General features: G+C 39.3%; 1 protein-coding gene across 2 annotated transcripts in view; it reads left to right on the forward strand.

The window, feature by feature from the left end:
* Positions 1–13,682, forward strand: part of ACLY (ATP citrate lyase) — a 43,939-nt gene extending 30,257 nt beyond the window's left edge. For both annotated transcript variants that reach the window (XM_051994477.1, XM_051994478.1), the window contains 10 exons: positions 332–442; positions 4,258–4,385; positions 5,482–5,575; positions 6,215–6,369; positions 9,410–9,560; positions 10,312–10,455; positions 10,592–10,705; positions 11,342–11,424; positions 11,658–11,734; positions 12,661–13,682. In XM_051994477.1, coding sequence (XP_051850437.1) covers positions 332–442; positions 4,258–4,385; positions 5,482–5,575; positions 6,215–6,369; positions 9,410–9,560; positions 10,312–10,455; positions 10,592–10,705; positions 11,342–11,424; positions 11,658–11,734; positions 12,661–12,755 — 1,152 coding nt within the window. In that variant the 3' untranslated portion in view covers positions 12,756–13,682. The remainder of the gene's footprint in view (positions 1–331; positions 443–4,257; positions 4,386–5,481; positions 5,576–6,214; positions 6,370–9,409; positions 9,561–10,311; positions 10,456–10,591; positions 10,706–11,341; positions 11,425–11,657; positions 11,735–12,660) is intronic.
* Positions 13,683–13,909: the final 227 nt, after the last annotated feature.

Consider the following 13,909-nt stretch of genomic DNA (forward strand, 5'->3'; position numbering starts at 1 on the left):
TTCAAAACTTTCCTTCCTACTTTCTCAGTACTTTCCTTCACTACTTGTCCTATTATAACTTTCAGCAGGTTTTTCGTTGTCTAATCTGTATCCTCCATCATGAAATTTAAGGTCCCTTTCTTATCTGACTCAGTAGAGAAATAGTAGCATTAGAACTATAGAGACGCTGAAAATGAGGTCTCCTCTGATTCTGTGTTGGCCACCTGTTGGGGAGGGAAAGCAGGAGGCTTGTAGGAGAGGGGTCCCCCGTCCCTACATTATCTGAGAGGGTTTGTGAGCCCAGTAGCCCCTTCGGAAATGATCAGCATGACTGCTTTTTTGCACCCTCTAGATAGGGGGCACCGAGGAGTACAAGATCTGTCAGAGCGTCAGGGAAGGCCGGATCACCAAGCCCGTTGTCTGCTGGTGCATCGGCACCTGTGCCACCAAGTTCTCATCTGAGGTATGTGGGCCCTGCTTCCTTCTCTATCCTCCAAAACTGCCAGCCAGCACTGTTTAAGCATTTGCTGCATTGCACACCATTATAGGCACCTGGGATACAAGGACAAAAAAAAGGAAGCGGTTTCTGCCTTCAAAGAGCTTACACTCTGTCAGGAGAGATGGTTACATCGATTAGTGTGCACAGGAGAACTCAAGAAGGATAGCAGGATTGGGCAGGGGCAGGGTTGGGAAAGCCTTATATGGAAGATGTTACTTGAACTGCATCCTGAGGCAACTTGTGTAGAAGTGCAGTGTCCTTGAGGCACTGGCGGCTGGCACCTAGACAGTGCTCAGCATGGAAGTAGGAATCCGATGGGGCCAGAGCCACTTCCTAGCCATGGGACCCTGGGCAAGCCACTTAACCCTGTTTGCCTCAAGTTTCGTCATCTGTGAAATGAGCCGGGCCAATCCCTCTAATACTTCTGCTGAGAAAACCCTACGTGGGATCATGGAGAACCAGACATGAATTTTAAAAATGACTGAACAACAACAAAAAGTCTGGACAAAGTCCTGGAGCTGGGAAATAAGAGGGCCATATTTGAGAGTAGTTTGTCTAGATCAAAGAGTGAAGGATGTAATGAAGCTGGAAAGAGGTGAGGGCCAAATTGTCTAGTACTTCAAAAGTCCAACAAGAGAAATTTATATTTGAGTTTAGAAGGCAATAGGTTACTGGTGTTTGAGTAGAAGAGTGATATGGTCATGTTGACTTTAAGAAAGAAAAGAAAACTATTTTGGATGGACTGAAATCAGGAGACTTGAGGCAAGAAGAATTAAGGATTCATTGCAATATAGTATGGGTGACTATGGGCCTGAATTAGGATGGCAGCCTTATGAGTGGAGAGCAGGGATTGAACAGAAGAGATGTTGTGGAGGCAGAAGCAGCAAGATTTGGCACTTGAATATACAGAGGGTAAAAGAGAAAAAGAGTGATAAGTTAAAAACATGAATCTGAGAAAGTGGAAGAATAATGATAACCTGAACAAAAATGGGAAAGGTTTAAAAAGAAAAACAATGAGTTGGAGAAATTTACAGGTCATCCATTTTGAAATGTCCACTAAGTAGCTGGTCTAGGTGCCAGCCGCCAGTAGGACTGGAGATCAGGAAAGAGATGAGGGCTGGTTATATACACCTGTAAGCCCTCTATTAATTAAATCTGTGGGAGATGATGAAATCACCAAGAGAAAAAACTAACTACAGTTAGAATCATCATCTTTGTGATCACAATGTTGCCAAGTTCCTGGTGATCTTCCCTAATGTGGGCACATCACCATTGTTGGCATTTTGACGACAGAGCTGTTCTGGGCCAGTCAAGCTGCTTAACTACCTTTCTATTGCAGGGTCTTTGCTTCTGAAACCTATTAGATCTAGCTTGTCCAGCAGTTATTGGAATAGGCAGGCAGAAACTCCCTCCTGTTACTCTAAGTCACAAGGGAGATTAGAAGGCCCATTTATTCATTAGTAGGAAGGAATGATGACACCATACTGAAGGATCCTCAAGGCATCTGGACAATATATGAAACTAGAAATGAAATAGAATTAAAATTAAAGAAAATTAAAAAGAAAAAAAACAGAAGAATTCCAGCTCTGAGAGATGGGAGATAATCTCCTCAGGCCATAGTAACCTAATAAGCAAATGATCTCTTGTCATAATAGATGCACCCTTCCTGTTGTTTGTAAACTGCTAATCAGGTCTCTTCCAAGCTTAGCCTTTTCTCAGGACTCAGGGAACTATCCCTCTTTTCTAACCCCACCAAGGTCTTTAGACATGAAAAATTTCTCATAATAATATTGAAAAATAACAGTGATTGAATTCCAACTTCAAAGAGCTAAATTCCAAGAGTTCTTGGTTCTAATTGCTTGGAGGCAGGGTGAGACACTCCAGGGACCTCTGAAGCCTTTCCTGCCTTTCCATTGCTCATCTGCCTCTCTCTTCTGAATGCCTGTTTGCTTTAAACCACATAGCACTATGCATATTGAGCTTGATCACTGCTTGCAGTGATGAACATCCACTCAGCACTTGATTACATTCTCCTTTTGCAGTATCCACCAGCTGTTATTCCCCAGGTCCCCACTTAGAGTTAAAGCTGACTCCTTTGATTACTACCTCCTGGAGACCTTCCCAAAAGCCATCCTGCTGTGACTTTTGAAAAATTTAATTTATGTAAAACTGTTCAGATTGGGCAAGCTATTTGATAAAATCATGAAGTTTGAAGATTATGTAAGTAAAAAGGTTGAGCGCTTCAGGGGATGAGGAAACACTCTTGGAGTAAGATAAATTAAGTTTAAGGGAAGTGAGAGATGGCCAATCTGTTGCCCACACCTCCCAATGGAGAGGAAGATACATCTCTGCTCTTCTTGGCTAGAGGAGCTTTAGGGATATTCCTAAATAGGCCAGTATGTGCCTCATGGCAGATGAGTAGTGTAGCTGTGGTTGCAATTCATTCTTTTAATACTGTATTTCTTAATTTTTGAGATCTAGCCCAGGGGTTTTTAAGCTGTGGTCTATTAGTATTTCAGTATGGGGGTGGGGGTGGGGAGTTACTCAAACAATTGAGATTAAATGATTTGGGCCAGGGTCTACCAGCTTTTCTTCCAAAATATTTTGATAACTGTATTTCATTGTGATTGGTATAGTTTATAATCTTATTTTTTTATATTAAATTTTTCTATTTAACCAAAATTTTTCTTCTCTCCCTTCTGTTTTTCCCCACATTGAAAAAGGAAAAAGAAAGCTTTTATCACAAATACCTTTTTTCCCCCGAGGCAATTGGGTTTAAGTGACTTGCTCAGTGTCACACAGCCAGGAAGTCTTAAATGTCTAAGGTTAGATTTGAAGTCTAGACCTTCTGACTTCAGGGCTGGTGCTCTATCCACTGTGCCACCTAGCTGCCCTAACAAATGTATTCATTTTAAAATATTATTCTAAGGAGTCCATAAGTTCCAACAAAAAATTCAGAACCTAGTCAGGTTCCTTTGCCCATAATAGGCATACAATACTTTTTTAAAAAAAAAATAACCACCCAACATTCAGTGATGCTTTCAGAGTAATGGGCAACTGAGCCTAAGTAAATACAGAATAAGTTGAATAGACAAATCCCAAGGAGGTATGTAATTAAGGAAAGATTAGAATGGAGTGAGCCTAATTTGGAAGACACCTCTAGGAATCGTTATGAGTTGAATTTTAGAGAAGAAAAGAGATCAGTTTACGGATGGACTTGCACCATATTAGATCTGTTATTAAATTCTGTAGAATGTAAGCTCTTTGAAGGCAGACACCATTTCACTTTTGCATTTGTACCTCCAGTTACCAGCACAGTACCTGACCCACAGTAGTCACTTAATTTATAAATGATTATTGATTACTTAATTCACAAGTGTCATACACACAGCCTACTAATTTAAAATGTAATTGGGAAGTATTTAGCAAAATGAATAAAAATAAAATTAATGTAGATAATATTCATGGGTTTCTAAATCTACCTAACTACTAGCAAGCTCTCTCAGGGATTTCTTTATTAGACTCTTCCTCTTAGAAGACAGTTTTTAGCACATCTTCCCAGAGAATGTCTCTTGGTGCCTAGATTCATATTGATACCAGATTTGGCTCCATCCAGACTTCCAGGCTGCAGGGGTTAGTGATCTTCTCCAAGCTCACATTTCTTTTTGCTCCTGTGATTTTTTTTTTTCCCTTCCTTTTGTTGGTTGGGGGAGGGGGGGCCAAGAGCTTGGAGGGGGTCAGTGAAGCAACATAAGACCGGTCTTCTTGTGTCTTCCCAGGTTCAATTTGGCCATGCAGGCGCTTGTGCCAACCAGGCTTCAGAAACAGCAGTGGCGAAAAACCAGGCCTTGAAAGAGGCAGGAGTCTTTGTGCCCTGGAGCTTTGATGAGCTAGGAGAAATCATTCAGTAAGCTGACTGTGTCTGTGTGTTTGGAAGGTGGGAGATGGCACAAATTTTTGAGATGTAGAGCCCCTTTTTCAATCTACAAATTTAGAATCTTAATTTTATTATAGAGGATAGAATCAAAGATAATCTAGTGTGCTCATTTAACCTTGTTATTTGAGCGACTTGGAACTTTAAAACGCTTTTTTTTTTTAATTTTTAAAAAATTGTTTTTGTTTTTCCTTTTTCTACTCTCTTATTGAAAAAGTAAGATTTGCAATACCCATTGTACATAAGAAGTCATGAAAAACATTTCCATATTAGTCATATTGCAGGGGGAAAGAGTAGTTGGGGAAGTAAGAAAAATAAGAGAGAAAAAAACTGCTTCAAACAGCACTCATAGCGTTCATCAGTTCTCTCTCTGGAGGTGGACAACATTTTTCATCATGAGCCCTCTAGAATTGTTGTGAGTCATTGTGTTAATCAAATTGATCATCATTACTATAATGTTACTGTGGATGTTATTCTCTTTAGTTCTGCTCACTTCTCTTTGCATTAGTTCATATAAGTTTTTCTGAAACCATCTTTGAAACTTTTTAAGAAACAGAAGCAATGAGATTTCCTGTTTGTTTGTTTGTTTGTTTTTTAATATGCTTGATCAAAAATGACTTTTGCCTTTCCTGAATGTATGTCAGATGAGAACTCTGGGTCCCAGATGCATGTTCAGGCCTACTGTCTTTTGTAGCTCATTCACAGATAACTAAGAAATGACTTTACTTCTCAATGGTATTTCTTCCATCTCTTAAACCAATTTGTTTTCATGCCTCCTATGCCTTCCCCTTTAAAACCACTGAGGCTTAGGCAACAGACTTGGGGTTCTAGGAAAAAACCTAACTAGAAGCAAAAGATGTTTGTTTATATTTGAGGGGGCCCTTTCACCTGTTTTCATTTAGATTTCAGGACAGTGATGACTGATGAGAATAAGTTAGGAAAAGCTAGACCAAGGCAAAAGATCTGGAGGAATTAGGGACATTATTTAAAGAGCTTAGAACATTCCTTCTTCATGAAAGATACATCATTTCTGCTTCTTACCCTTCTCTTCCCTTTCTTTTTCCCTCAGGACTGTGTATGAAGATCTTGTTGCTAAAGGAGTCATTGTACCTGCTCAGGAGGTCCCTCCCCCCACTGTGCCAATGGATTACTCCTGGGCCCGGGTAGGTGATTGATTGTACCCTTGGTGTCCAACCAAAGGTTTTCCCTATGAAGTCCCCTGGGGAAATGTACTAAGAGTCTCGCCAAAGGATGAATTGGGTCTAGTCACTCCTGGCCGTGACAGGATCTGTAGTGGGAAGGTGACACATTGAAAATTGAGTGGATAGAATAAATTCCAGGGGTGCTTCAGCCTAAATTACTTGAATAATTGAATCTTTATGTGGTTGGCTCAAAAAGGTTCTGGTTCAGAATGGCCATAGAAGTCAAAGAGCATTGAAGTAGTTGTGAATGTAGGGTAACACCCTGCCAGCCATTTGGAAAACTTTGAAGGCAGATTAACAGCAGGCAGTAAGTTTCTCAAACTATTGGATTTTCTCAAATCGCACAAATTTATTTCAGTCTAGCTTTTTTAAAAGTACCATGAGATGAAGGTAACGACTAGATGAGGAAGGAAAAGTCACCCTTCCCAGAAGAGAGAGAGCATTTCAGACATAATTTGGCCCTAGGTTCCAAAGAAAAGTAAGGCGTTCAGCTCACTCGGGAAGGCCCAGATCTCTGACCCTGTCAATGGAGCCCCTCCAGTTTCATAGGTGCAAGGCACACCTCCGCTTACCTGTTTTCCTCCCTGCTGTGATCTTTAGGAACTTGGCTTAATCCGCAAACCAGCTTCCTTCATGACCAGCATCTGTGACGAACGCGGACAGGAGCTCATCTACGCAGGGATGCCTATCACTGAGGTCTTCAAAGAGGAGATGGGCATTGGAGGTGTCCTGGGACTGCTGTGGTTCCAGAGAAGGTGAGGGCCAGAGAAAGGGCAGCAGGGAAATAGAACTCAGAAATGGACTTTAGAAAATATGGGTTGGACGGCTAGAGAGGAACAGATACAAAGAGTTGTCTCTCTTCACTAAGAACCAAAAGGCTAGACCCTATAACAGGGAAAAAGAAAGAATGGAGAACTAACTACTGGGGAGGGGGGACAGTTTGAAAGCAAGATCTTGATGGAATATTAGTTCAATTTAACAGACATTCATTAAGTACCTATTATGTGCCAGGAATCATTGATTATTTAAGTCCTTCCAAAAGATCTGTGATCTCAGCAGAGTGGGTACTGCCTCTCCTAGAAGGCACTCAGCACTTTGCCTGCCTGGTAGGATCCAGCAGTATTCACACTTTGCCAGCACAGTCTCCACTAATACTGGAAAACTAGAACTAAGGACATCAAGTTTTCCAAGACCTTGTCAAAGGGAAGGGGGCCGTGGCTGGATCTGGAGGTGGGCACAGTCCTTGTAGAGGCAGCAGAAAAGATTTGGGTGACCAGGGAGCTCATCATTTGATCCTCTGACTAGTAAGTTGTCAAAAAGTACAAGAACAGGGTAATAGACACATTGTGTGCCCCCTGTATATTAGTAAATATCTGCCATCAACATGAATGTTAGCAGGGTCTTTATTTTTCTGCAAATCAACAAAACCAGTCGAACTCTTCCCTGAAATTGACAGCCAAGGAAGGGCCTATTTAGTGTGATTATATTATATTTATAGCATATTATTATAATAGTGTGATACAATATAATTGTATTTATAGTATATTTAGTAGAAACTGAGCAAAGTGGCATTGGTTTTCAAGTTGGGGCCTTAATGTTTGTTACTTCACTGCCTCCCTGAAAGAGTTCAAAGGGTTTTACTGTAACAGTTTTTATGGGGTCCATTTTGGTCATGGTTTTTTTCTTTCTCACTGGCATGAAATTGATTGTTTTAAAGAAGTAACACTGAAAAGTAGGAGAAAGGGATTTTGTTGTTGTTACTCGATTATTTTGGTTGTGTCCCTAACTCCATGGACCATACTCACAGTACTAAGAGGTTTCCTTCTCCAGTTTATTTTATAGATGTGGAACTGAGGCAAACAGGATTAAGTGACTTGCCCCGGGGTCACACGGCTAGTTAAGATTTGAATTCAAATCTTCCTAATTCTGGGACCCAGTGTTTGATCTACTGTGCTATCTAGATGCCTGCTTCCTTTTCCGTAGGCAGAAAGTAACCCGTCGTAGTTTACAACAAATGATAGTAGCATAATTAAAATTGCTATGGGACTAAAAGATATCTAACCTCCAAGGAACTATCATCTCTTTTAAACAGATGATATTTTTATTTTTTATTTATTAAAATAAATATGCACGGATAGTTTTTTCAACATTGACCCTTGCGAAATTTTGTGTTCTAAATTTCCCCACTCTCTCCCCAGATGGCAAGTAATCAAATATATGTTGAATCCAATATATGTGTGCATATTTATACAATTATCTTGCTGTGCAAGAAAAATAAGATCAAAAAGGAAAAAAATGAGTAAGAAAACAAAATGCAAGCAAACAACAGAAAGAGTGAAAATACTATGTTGTGGTCCATATTCAGTTCCCAGTCTTCTCTCTGGGTGTATATGGCTCTCTTCAGCATAAGATCATTTGAACTGGTCTAAATCTTCTCATTGTTGAAGAAAGTCATGTTCATCAGAATTGATCATCATATAGTCTTGTTGCCATGTACAATGATGATCTGGTTCTGCTCATTTCACTCAGCATCAGTTCGTAAAAGAACAGGCAATATTTTTAATACAAATAAATTAAAAGGCTACAAAACAGTGAGGAGTGGACTTGGAACTTTATTTCAATACTAGACCTGCATTAGGATGCTACAACTTTCACGGATTTTCATAACTTTTCCAGGGTGTAGTTAGTGAAGGAAAGCCAAGGAATTATATGTATCATGTGTTGTCACTTTTAAATGAGTCAGTGAAACAGGTATGGCATGGTGGATCAAGGGCCTGGCTTCAGTTACTACCTCTAAAACATTACTGTATGATCATGACCTAATCACTTGATCAGTGTTCTCTGCCTATAAATTTACCAGGCAAATTACAGATGATATGATGCATTGATAGAGCTAAGTGCCAACACTAATGAAATCATTCTGGACAAGTAAAAAAAATTCATTTATCCTCCCAGTGTTCTGGTTTTTTCTTTTCCTTCTGTCTCTAATGTTTAAAAAAAAACAAACAAACCTTTTAAATAATTGTAAATAAATCTTAAGAATCCTTTTTTCTTCTGTTTCCCTTTCCAACTCTCTTGAGTCATCCCTTATAATACTTTTTTTTTTTTTTTTTTAGAAAGGTGGGAAAGGTGAAATTTAGCAAAATCACTCAACATTGGGAAAGTATCATGTTATTTGCAATGTCCCATAACTTCCCAAGGAAGGTGGGAAGTATCTGCTCATATTCCTTAAGACCAAACTCAGTATTTTTTAATACTGTTCAGTTTTGGTTGTTAATCTTTCCATTTTATGTTGTTTTATTCACTGTATGTTGTATTCTTGATTCTGCTTACTTGACTTCATCAGTTCATAGATGTTTTTCCATGCCTCTTCATCTTCATAATTTCTTACATTACACTGATATTCTGCTATATTCGTGTGATCTAAAAATATAACTATAAATTTTTTGGTATATTTATGGGAACTTTCTTTTTCTTAGTGACCTGAAAGGATATATAATATACCTAACAACGAATTCCTGCACCAGAGGGTATTTTATGTAATCTCATTGTTTTCTAGAATGGCTAGATCAATAGTTCCATCAACAGTGTATTAGGGTTCCCTTGATATCACTTTCTTTTATTAACTATGCTGATATCCTAGAATTAGAGTGAAACTTAAGAATTGTTCAAATTTGCATTTGTCTTATTGAAGATTTGCTTGTTAACTGGAGTATTCTTTCACATGGTTGTTAATAGTTTATAAATATTATTTGGAGAACTGTTTGTTCATATCTTTTAAACATTGATCTTTAGGTTACCCAAATATTCTTGCCAATTCATTGAGATGTGCCTGATGGTGACAGCTGATCATGGCCCTGCTGTCTCAGGAGCCCACAATACCATTATCTGTGCCCGAGCTGGAAAAGACCTAGTCTCTAGTCTTACATCAGGGTTACTCACAATCGTAAGTATCATCATCTGATTAAATCATGAAATAATCAGCAAAGATTTGAAGTCCTTGACACATTTTGTGCTAAGTATTAGGGTATTTATAGAGGTAAAGAAAATCTAGTCCCATTCTTATAGAAACTAATCAAGTGCAGTGAGATCAAAAAAAGTTGAGGTGGTTTTTGTTTTGTTTTGTTTTGTTTTTTTGCTAAGGCAATTGGGATTAAGTGTCTAAGGCCAGATTTGAACTCCTGACAGGGCTGGTTGCTCTATCCACTCCACTTAGCTACCCCAAAATGTACTGAGCATATTTTGTTGAAGGATCAGTGAAGGCTTCAGGGAAGAGAACATTTGAGTGGGGTTTTTGTTTGTTTTGTTTTTAAGTTATTCCTTAAAGGATGGAGAGAATGTCTGCAGTCAGGATTTGAGATGATCCTATGATTGACAGCATCTGGTCTGTCTGCTGACATTTGCTGGTCTTATTCATAGAGCTCTTTGCTAGCTGTAATGGAAAGCATCTCTACCTTCCAGGATATCCCAGCTCTTGCCCTTAAGCTGCTTTTGACAGTGACTTGAGAGGCAGCTAGGTGGGTGCAGTAGATAGAGCCCTCGCTCTGAGTCAGGAAAACACACGTTAAACTCAGCCTCAGACACTGGGTAGCTGTGACTCTGGACAAGTCACTTAGGCCCAGTTACCTCCAAAAAATAAAAAATGACTTGGACTGTGGGGGTACACTGAGAGTGACATGTGGGTTTGTCTCCTACAGGGAGACCGCTTTGGCGGTGCTTTAGATGCAGCCGCCAAGATGTTCAGCAAGGCCTTTGATAGCGGCATCATCCCCATGGAGTTTGTGAACAAAATGAAGAAGGAAGGAAGGCTGATCATGGGGATTGGTCACAGAGTCAAGTCGGTAAGTGGAGTCATTCTCAGAAAACCCCATCTCCACAGTGAGGGGCTGGGGGAGAGTCCCAGAGCTGGGAGCCTATAACAGGGTTCCCCTCCCCAAAAGCTTGCTTCTGAGTCTGCCCTGCTGCCTCACTTTGCAGATAAACAACCCAGACATGAGGGTTCAGATCCTTAAGGATTACGTCAAACAACACTTCCCTGCCACTCCCCTCCTGGATTATGCACTTGAAGTAGAGAAGATCACCACTTCCAAGGTAAAAATACGGTGAGGGCGAGTTTGGGCTTGGACCAGGAACTTCTGGGGACATATATCTCTATTGTTAACAAACCTACATTTAAATACTGGGCAACAAGATGAAGAAGAAGAAAAATGCTTTACTACTTGTTGCCTTTTCTCATCTGTAAAATGAGGGAGTTGATCTCAAAGGGTCCTGCTTAGTTTTACCTAAATCTAGAATTCTGGAAATGGGATTCACTTAAAATCTGGGGGAATGGGTTTGGATCACATACTACAATAAACTCTGAATTGGATATATGATCTTTTTTTTTTTTTTTTTTTAAACTTTTTATTGACAGAACCCATGCCAGGGTAATTTTTTACAGCATTATCCCCCCGCACTCACTTTTGTTCCCGATTTCCCCCCTCCCCCAGATGGCAAGCAGTCTTTTACATGTTAAATAAGTTACAGTATTGGATATATGATCTAAGTTCGAAAAATAGAGGTTTTTTTTTTACAGAGATATTTTTATTGGTCAAAATGAGACATCATCATCACTGGAAACGAGGTTTAAAATTCAATGACAAATATCTTTAAAATAGGACTGAAAAGAAATAACACTGCATAACCGAAGGAATAATGACAAGTCTTTTTTGTTTTTCACATTCTCAGAAGCCAAATCTTATCCTGAATGTAGATGGTTTTATTGGAGCTGCATTTGTGGATATGCTCAGGAATTGTGGCTCTTTTACCCGGTAAGTTGTGCAGACCTCTTCTGTCTGTTATCCTATTTCTGCTTTTCTTGATAGAGGATGGTTTTCATGGAGATGCGAGTGGTTGACTCTGAAATTTTATAATACAAATATAGTGATCACGACGCTTTTAGTATTTCAACTTCAGACTAGAGAGAGTGTGGTTTAATTGGGGGGGGGGAGATAAGCCCCCCCCTTTTTTTTTAAAATCCAATTTGGTTGTGTGTCTGTTACAGGGAGGAAGCTGATGAATATATTGATATTGGAGCCCTCAATGGTATTTTTGTGCTAGGAAGGAGTATGGGTTTCATTGGTGAGTATTTGGTTTTTTGGTAGGGTTTCTCTTCTCTCATTCTGCCAACCCCTAGCATACTGCTGTAGTCTTTCTGTAACAGGAGAGTTAACACAATTATATTTCTTTCTTGACATTTCTCCCTTTTATCTTTTCCACATATGACAGAAAAGCTCTTTGGTGTCAGAAAGTTCAGTTCTTGCCTGTGATGTACGCTAGTTGTGTGACCGTGGGCAAGTTGTTCAGTTGTGTCCAACTCTTCATGACCACATTTTTTGTTTTTTTCTTGGCAAAAATGCTGGAATAGTTTGCCATTTTCTTATCCAACTTGTTTGACATAAAGAACTGAGGTAAGCAGGGTTAAGTAACTTGCCCATGGTCACACAGTTAGGAAGTATCTGAGACCAGATTTAATGCACCTGCTAGCTGCCCCTAGACAACTTTTTTAAGATTTTTTTTTTTAATTGAACTATAGACTGGTCTGCAAAATTTTAGGGAGTTTCCATATTCACAGTTCTACATGCTAATGACATCGCACATATAAATAAAAACAAATTAGGAGTATAGTAGGAAAGAGATTTCCTTGGCATTTGAAAAAATTAAAGTTGCTACTGTGTCATTTTGAATGTCTCCTTGTTACCTTTTTTAAAATACAAAGGGATCAGACTAGATTTTCTCTCAGGTTCTTCATTCTGGTCATCTAGAAAAGGACCTAGAGTCTCAATATTGCTGACCCTAGATTATGTAAAGTCCAATTGAATTAATCAACAGTCATCTTATTGCCTGACTATGCTATATGAACTTATCATTTAAGGGGGAGGAGGGTTACCATTGAATGGAACTGGACTTCCTTCCCCTTCTTATATTTTACCTTTTTCCTTTCTCCTGTCCCCAATTTAATTAGGATTTTTTGTTTAAGAGGAAATATGCTTTTGTTCTATTTTTAGGGCATTATCTAGATCAGAAGAGGCTGAAACAGGGTCTGTATCGGCACCCGTGGGATGATATTTCATATGTTCTCCCGGAGCACATGACTATGTAACAGGAGAGCCTCGTGCTGAGAGGAGAAGAAGAGACCCTCTCCTTAACATACAGTGCACATGTCTAGCACTGGAGACTGCTACCAGATGGACTGGAGCTTTAAGGAGCCATTGGTGTACAGAAATTAGAGACCAACATGTATCTATCTCTATAAGCTAACCCAGTTAAATTCACACAGAGAAGCTTAATATTTTTTTTATAAGCATAGAAATGAAAGCAAATAAAGCCAATACTTGTGATGTTTCATATGCTACCTGCTGTATTTATTACATGGAAGCAACTGAGCACTGTCTGTATACGTTTTGTCCCTCATTGTAGACTGTATGTGTTTACATGTGGTTGTGTTGGCTTAATTTTATTTTATTCCACTAAAAAAAATAATTTGGCTTTATCCTTTCTTTGGAGGAGGGAAAGGAATTCTGCTTAAAAACTGGACAGATAGATTTAAAATGAAAAGAACTTAGAATATCCTGTTTCTCCACACATGCCTTCTCCTCCTCCTCCTAGAACATGAAGAGCATTGTTTGTGTTCATCTCTGATTTGGGGGACCTTTTGTTATTGTTAATTTTTTTTATGTGCTATATGTAAAAGGTTTTATTGATATGTCCCGTCTGTGTGTTCAGTACTGCATTTCCAAGTCTGCTCGTGCGTACTGCAGGGACAGGGGACCGTGGCCACCTCAGCCAAAACACGTGATGTGGTAGTTGAAAATGTAAAATTGTCACGTACAAAACTGTGAAATGACCAGTATCTTACATACTTTGTATTTATGCAGCAATGACTGAATTATTGTTCCATGGGTCGGTAATTTATGGCTGCCCAGTCTGTGTATGTAAAATGCAAAAGATTCTGGATAGCCGAATATCCTTAGTCCCTTCTCTGTATTATCATAGTCCAATTTAAATAAACAATACAGTAACAACAAAAGTACTGTTTTCAGCTTGTCATATCTAAACCTGTTCACCCAAAAATTCCACTTCATAAAGATTGCATGTGTGGGTTTTTTATTGGGGGGTAAGGGTGTATATATGCATGCATATATGGCACAGTGGCTAAAGCAACAGCCCTTGAATCAGGAGGACCTAGATTCGAATGTTCTCAGACGCTTACTAGCTGTGTGACCCTGGGTATATCACTTAAATCTGATTGACTCC

Source organism: Antechinus flavipes, chromosome 4 (genome assembly GCF_016432865.1).
Source record: "Antechinus flavipes isolate AdamAnt ecotype Samford, QLD, Australia chromosome 4, AdamAnt_v2, whole genome shotgun sequence".
Classification (NCBI taxonomy): domain Eukaryota; kingdom Metazoa; phylum Chordata; class Mammalia; order Dasyuromorphia; family Dasyuridae; genus Antechinus; species Antechinus flavipes.